Source organism: Neodiprion lecontei, chromosome 4 (genome assembly GCF_021901455.1).
Source record: "Neodiprion lecontei isolate iyNeoLeco1 chromosome 4, iyNeoLeco1.1, whole genome shotgun sequence".
Classification (NCBI taxonomy): Eukaryota; Metazoa; Arthropoda; class Insecta; order Hymenoptera; family Diprionidae; genus Neodiprion; species Neodiprion lecontei.
This window is the reverse complement of record NC_060263.1, coordinates 21,661,907-21,668,123: the sequence shown is the minus strand read 5'-3', so window position 1 is coordinate 21,668,123 and position 6,217 is coordinate 21,661,907. Positions and strand designations below refer to the sequence as shown.

Here is a 6,217-nt window from a genome sequence, read left to right as displayed (position 1 = left end):
TGCCGCATTTCCAAACAGTACGGTGAAACAAACTTGTCGCATGCACACAATTGGAATACTTTATTTTACACACTACAGCTGAGCTTTTTCTAGCACGTGCGCACTTTTCAACTCAATTTTATGCACTGTGTCATTGAGCGTAGTTTCTCACCGCAATTTTACATGATGTCAGTGGCATCTTCGTTGCAAATCAAACTTTCATTCATAGGTCTTGGATTAAATAACGTGTGTCGATATCTGACTCGTGTGATTACAACGCTCGCTTCGGCTTATACTGCATTCACACCAGTACTCGTGAAATTGCAGCACTCGCCTTCTTATAGTCGTCAGAAATAGCCCTCTTTCCGCACTTGTAACACAATATACTATTTTCCATTATAATTATAACACTAGATTGGTTATGAATAGGATGTGTTTAAATCGATTGATCGGCAAAAAAAATAATTAAATAATTAATACGTTAATTAATTGCGAAGTCCATTACGTATCAATACATGAATATTGCAGTTGGCATCCGTGGTCAACTTATAATATACTTTTCTTCTCAAGTTGAATGATAAAACTGCTTTATTTCGCCAATATTAATACATGTAATTGGTACTTGACCATTAAGATCACATGTTGTATCTATTTACAATTTGTTTTTTGAGAAATGATCTCTAATAATATTTTTAATACGGCGCTGAGGCTAGTAACTAGAATACACTCAGCTTGTTTTGAATTTTACAATATTATAAAATTTCATATCTATAATCTTATAAGAGTATTACTATTCCATAATATTTGACATAGTTCTGTTTCCCAGGTTTCGATGCATTATTTTACCCAACGTTAGCATATTTGTCCGTTAATTTTGGCCGCTAGCTTTAACTTGATATTTCCCATAATTATGAGACCTAATAGCAATTTGGTGCATATTCATGTGACTTTCTATTTGATTTACCGATATGTCGAATTAACAGCAGTTCTTAGTAAATTCGATGCTTTGTTAAGCGGATAATCAATCAGGGCACATTCGAATTGGTCTTTGAACGCATTACACAACACGGGAATTACATCGTCAATTGTAATATCCTGTTTTAATTCTTTACTTATGCTTGTGACGCCCTTCCCCTTGATACCGCAAGGCACAATATGCTCAAACCACTTCAAATCGGTGTTGCAGTTCAAAGCGAGTCCATGAGTCGTTATGTATCGGCTTCCGTGAATTCCGATAGCACAAATTTTGTTATTATTCACCCATACTCCTGTATCGGGCGAGGTTTCACCTTTGATACCGAATTCCGCGCATAATCGTATTATCATTTCTTCTATCTCATTCACATACCATCTTATACTTGCTTGTGCGAATTGCTTCAGATTCAGGATGGGGTATGCAATGAGTTGCCCAGGTCCATGAAAAGTAATCAGCCCACCACGATTAGTTTTAAAAAATTGGGCGCCAAGTTTTGTCAACTTTTTTTCTTCTTCTTCAGAGTAATCGTTCCTCCGTATTCCGATGGTATAGACCGGATTGTGCTCCAGTAAGACCAAAGTATTCTGTGTCTCCATTACTAACTCTTTATTACCGTAATGCAAATCAGCTAAGTTCTTCTGCAGACTAAGGGCTGCTCCATAATCCAATCTTCCGGCCCGAAGGACCTTCACGATTCTATTGCTCATAACTATTATTAAAAAATTTGTTTATCTTACTTGAAAACTCGAAAGTATTATTATGACGATCGTTTTTAGGACCAATTTATTCCTTGAATGTTCCCCTTTGTTACTTATGATGCATTTTCATTTGCTTTATCTTGCAATGTGTTGTAAAGCAGCAAAGATACCTAAAACAAAAGAACCCACTGATTTAAAAACTCGCACAGTCAGCAGATACGTTAGAGCAAATTGATGAAATTGGACTTGCAGTATTGCAAAGGGGTTGGCCTGCAATACAATAAAAAGTTACTGCCCAAATATTCACTGAAAATACACGAACTTGTTTTTTGTTGGTCTCTTTTCTTTACCAGGAGTTATGATTGATTATTATTCAATTTTATGCAATCTTTGGAACTTTGTAAGTGAACATGAATTGAGATGAAAACCTATAAGTTTTGGGATATTTTTCATTCATCAAAAATTACAATATTAAATTATCATATAAAATCAAATTGAAAAAATGAAAAATTTCAAAAGTCGGCAACCAGGTCATGGGAAGGCCCAGATCAGAGCAATTAGATATATTTTCCACAGATTTCGCACAACTTTGTATCCGTTGGTATATATTTGAAACATTAAAACTACAAACTTCAAGGTTATCTGATATTTCAGTTTTCTGTAATCAAACATTTCCGTTATACTTACATAGGCATCAGTGGCAGCGTAGGATTTTTGAGCATCGCTGAGAGGTTGAATGTGCCACTTACTGCGTCGTACTTTAGGATCTTTGGAAATTTCTTTTTGAAGCTAATATTGAGGTAAAAAAAACGCACACACTAAGCATCAGTTAGTTCAAGTCTCACGAGTTTGAAGTTTTTAACGTTAATGTAAGGAAACATTGAAAAACAACCACTATTTTGTAATTTTAAAATAATAGAGTTTCCAAAATATGAACATACTTTGGTTTATTCAGGTTCAACGAGATTTAAGTAATTCTAAAATTTGAAATAACGACTTTTCTGAAAAATGAATTGTTATATTAACGTTACGAATTTCAACCCATTGAGTTTCACTATATAAATGAAAGCTAAGTTGCACTGCATTGCAATTAATTGTTTCAGATACATCGATTTAATGATGCCAACTGGGTTTTGTAAGAGTTCGATTACTGCCGTTTGATTATGAAGACAAGAGTATCCGCAAGTGTATTACCCATTTAATTTCCTAGTAATCTTAACATAAAATTAACTCACCACATAAACTGTGAGATTTGCCATACTCCATCGACACGATCGATTTAGTGTTGCATTTGCAAATGTACCACAATCAATGCAATTATTTTCAACAACCTTTTGAGATGGGAATTCTTTGAAATCTCTACCAAGTTTCCATACGTCACTAAAAAAAAAACGTTATTTGGCTACGTTTTCTATTGCACCAAATACAGTTAATGAAAACAGATTTCATAAAACAATAATGTCTTAAATACTCTGTTGCCAAGATATGACATGTATTGCTCATCTGACTATTTAAGAATGAACTTTTCAACAAGAAGGAAGCAATTAAAAAGTGGAAAGACTGAGAGAACAAATCTGCTACTCTTATAAATGTACTAAGTATACTAGTTATGGTTTTTCATCGATCATTATAAAATTTACCGATGTATCATGTGCATCAAGTTTTGATTGTTCACATTGGATTTATAACTTATATTGTTACCAGTGCTCCATAAAAGTATTTATACAGATAGATCAGTGCACTAATTGCCACTAAACTGAATTACCAAGACTCATTTATCCTGTAAGAACTATTTAACAGAATTTAATATTAAGTACAGTTGAGTTTGCGATCAAGCTTTATCGATTGAAACTTAAGGTACATGACTCATCTTTATTACCCCTAAAACAGTGTATTGAGTCTATTTTCAACACGATCGTATTTGTAATAATTCAAAAAAAATGCAAAAGAATCTGCGATAAAATTCGTTACAAATCTTTATTACAGACGAAACGGCACATTCAGAGGACGAGCCAGATGGCGCATATAGCCACGTGTATCATTAGTGATCGGATTAGAAAATGTACCTCTACATGATTAATAATCAAATAATTTAATGTAAGATGCTCCTCTTTTTCTCTATTTTAGTTTTCCAGAAGTTTTGATACAACTACATCACCTGAGAAACTAAAGGGACATGTTTGTCCCTTCAAGACTCATCAAATATTGCGAAACATGTATGGTTTCTGTTAATATGCATCAAATACGAGATTAAATATAGAGATTTTTGAATTTCATTAAATTTAGCAAATCTGCAACATCGTTGTAATTAGTAATTTTTGAATGCACTCTGCTTCCCAGCACATAATTCTGTTCTCTTAATAATCAAACTCCTATCTTCAATTTATACAGGGAAATCACATTTAATATTGTGAGCTTACTTTTTTATATTGACTCCAACGAGTCTAACTTTTGGATGAATCAGCAGCTCGATAAGAGCAGCTGGTAATTTTCTCAATTCATAGACATGCAGAAGATGGCAGATTTTATAATCCATACAGATTTGTATCAAAGCTGTTTTTCCACTTCCTGTTTGGAAACTAAATGGCCATTCAAGGTCAAACCCTATCGGAACGATTATATCAGTTTTCTTCTGAACGAGTTGCCTGAATAACAAAAATGAAAATTTTAATTTCAGTTTGCAATGTAGACTGTAAAAAAATTTCAGGCAAATTAGAACCAAGCTCTTACAGTACTTCATCGCAGGCCATCGCACAATCACCAAACGTGTCAGCGTAATTGATTTTGCCCTCAAATAGGATTTCTGACAACTCGAGCACCGGTTTAACTACTTCGGTTTTGTTGTTTTCCTGATAAACAAAAACTTTGTATTTGACATTATTTAAGCAAATTCAGAGGATTTACAAACTAGATGTAGAATATCATTTTTGAAGAAACCAAATATAGAACAAGTTTTTTTTTCCTAGTTGTTAATTTCTAAATCAGCAAGAATAAGAAATCAACTATACTCTTGCTAGTCTTGGAAATGAATCATGTTCACAAGCAAGAAAGTATTTTGAAACGGTACACATAAAGTTATTCAAAACTGCGTGTAAAATATAAATGTAAGTTTACATTGATTGTAGTAAATTGACTTGAAATATCACTTAGTCTAAACATCATTACATGTGGAAGTCATCTCATTTCACCTAATGGGTAAAAGTCACTGACTTCAAACTATGTATCAATTTTTTTTAATGACTGTACTACTAAAAAAATACAGTGGCATGTCTAGCTATATTTCAATTTGGCATCCTTCATTGGTCATATGAGATGTTCTCTTTTTCTGGATTTTCAAAGAGATACATGTGTTATTTAACTCCATTTAACTCCACAAAAACATAAACAAATTACTTATTTTCAACAACTAAATGCAATGAAATTGAACTTCTGATATAAAAAATATGACTGGAATAACAATCGCATTGTTTCTGGGAATAGAAAAAATTAATTTTCTTCAGCTGTGGTAGTCTTTCTAATGTTTCGCAAAATGAAAGGCTCTTGAAACACCAAAGTAAAGTAGCAAAGCTACAAAAAGCAGAGTGAATGCAATACAACTGAATTTGCACTGAAAATTTAAACAGAGTTAAGGTTGAATTAGATATTGACATTGCAAGATCTCCGCTCCTAACCCAACCACAGCTCTTAACCGACTTGAACTCTGGGTATAAACTCATTCCACAAAATACGAAACGAAGGAAAAACAATAGAGAAGTAAAATTAAAAAATATTAGAAAAGTAAATTCATGTACCTTCGCGGCTGCTCCCATGATTCGGGGTGATCGTCGAAGCTGGATTTCATTGTTCTTGATAAGTGTACTCTGGAAATATTCTAGTTGTACAATGAACACGTAAACGTTGAATGAAAATATTCGTTAGCCAAGAATGAACATTAGTAATCACATAACCTATATTATAGTAAATTTTGTTATCATACCTTTGTGAGAATGTTCTCAGATGGAATTTTTGCCGTCGCACCGCGATACTCCATTTCAATAATTGCTAACTGAGATCTAAACTCAACTCACCGGCTCACCATTCGAAAGAAGTCTCACGAAACAACTGGCAGCACGCCGCCGACGAAGACCAACAGGTTGTTGACCTAGTAACGGCGTCCACCCCCCGGAAACTCGCAGCTGTACCACTACGAAAATGTGATCACATAATGCGTGGTGTGAGTATACCACACGTAATGTCACCATCGTAGTCGCTCGTGTGTACATACATTATGTGGCGCTGAAGCGTGAGCCCGATTGGCTGTACGAGCCACTTGACTATCAGCGCCACTAGCGGTCGGCGACATTTCGAGGCCGCCAGAATTACTGTGTGTTACCCCACTGTGGCGTCCCATGCTCCGTAATTATAGACTTCATAGAGATTAGAGATAGACTGCGCGATCTGAGTAACGAGCTGAAGCTGTAATAATAAAATGTAAGTTCATAAGGTGTGTTTTTGCGCATCCACTGCCGCTTCGGCCATTGAGAATGTGCCCCCACATGACGTCATTACATTTAACTATAATTGT

At 34.7% G+C, this 6,217-nt stretch overlaps 1 protein-coding gene and 1 long non-coding RNA gene across 8 annotated transcripts; one reads left to right on the top strand and one right to left on the bottom strand.

Annotated features, from left to right (window-relative positions):
- Window positions 1-549: 549 nt before the first annotated feature.
- On the bottom strand, window positions 550-5,917 carry LOC107223675 (putative lipoyltransferase 2, mitochondrial). 7 transcript variants are annotated; one of them, XM_046738150.1, is made up of 7 exons: window positions 5,630-5,917; window positions 5,445-5,524; window positions 4,384-4,502; window positions 4,074-4,298; window positions 2,889-3,033; window positions 2,341-2,442; window positions 1,629-1,823 (listed from the first exon to the last, which is right to left on the bottom strand). In XM_046738150.1, exons 2-7 carry the CDS (start codon window positions 5,460-5,462, stop codon window positions 1,767-1,769), a joined length of 666 nt encoding a protein of 221 aa, XP_046594106.1. In that variant the 5' UTR covers window positions 5,463-5,524; window positions 5,630-5,917; the 3' UTR covers window positions 1,629-1,766. The 7 variants fall into 7 exon arrangements, with proteins under 7 accessions (XP_046594101.1, XP_046594103.1, XP_046594104.1 ...); XM_015663439.2 differs by having other exon boundaries at window positions 5,445-5,513; window positions 5,630-5,916; XM_046738145.1 differs by lacking the exons at window positions 2,889-3,033; window positions 4,074-4,298; window positions 4,384-4,502 and having other exon boundaries at window positions 550-1,823; window positions 5,630-5,896.
- On the top strand, window positions 2,342-3,977 carry LOC124294130. The gene is made up of 3 exons (XR_006904000.1): window positions 2,342-2,453; window positions 2,757-3,244; window positions 3,640-3,977. It is a non-coding gene; the product is annotated as an uncharacterized LOC124294130 (long non-coding RNA).
- Window positions 5,918-6,217: the final 300 nt, after the last annotated feature.

Excerpts from the sequence above, each read along its gene's own strand:
- LOC107223675 (XM_015663439.2), bottom strand. The coding sequence starts at position 5,683 with ATGGAGTATCGCGGTGCGACGGCAAAAATTCCATCTGAGAACATTCTC. Across the intron at positions 5,514-5,629 it reads CTGAGAACATTCTCACAAAG|AGTACACTTATCAAGAACAA; the intron begins GTATGATAACAA and ends GAATATTTCCAG. Across the intron at positions 2,443-2,888 it reads CAAATCTCACAGTTTATGTG|CTTCAAAAAGAAATTTCCAA; the intron begins GTGAGTTAATTT and ends CCTCAATATTAG.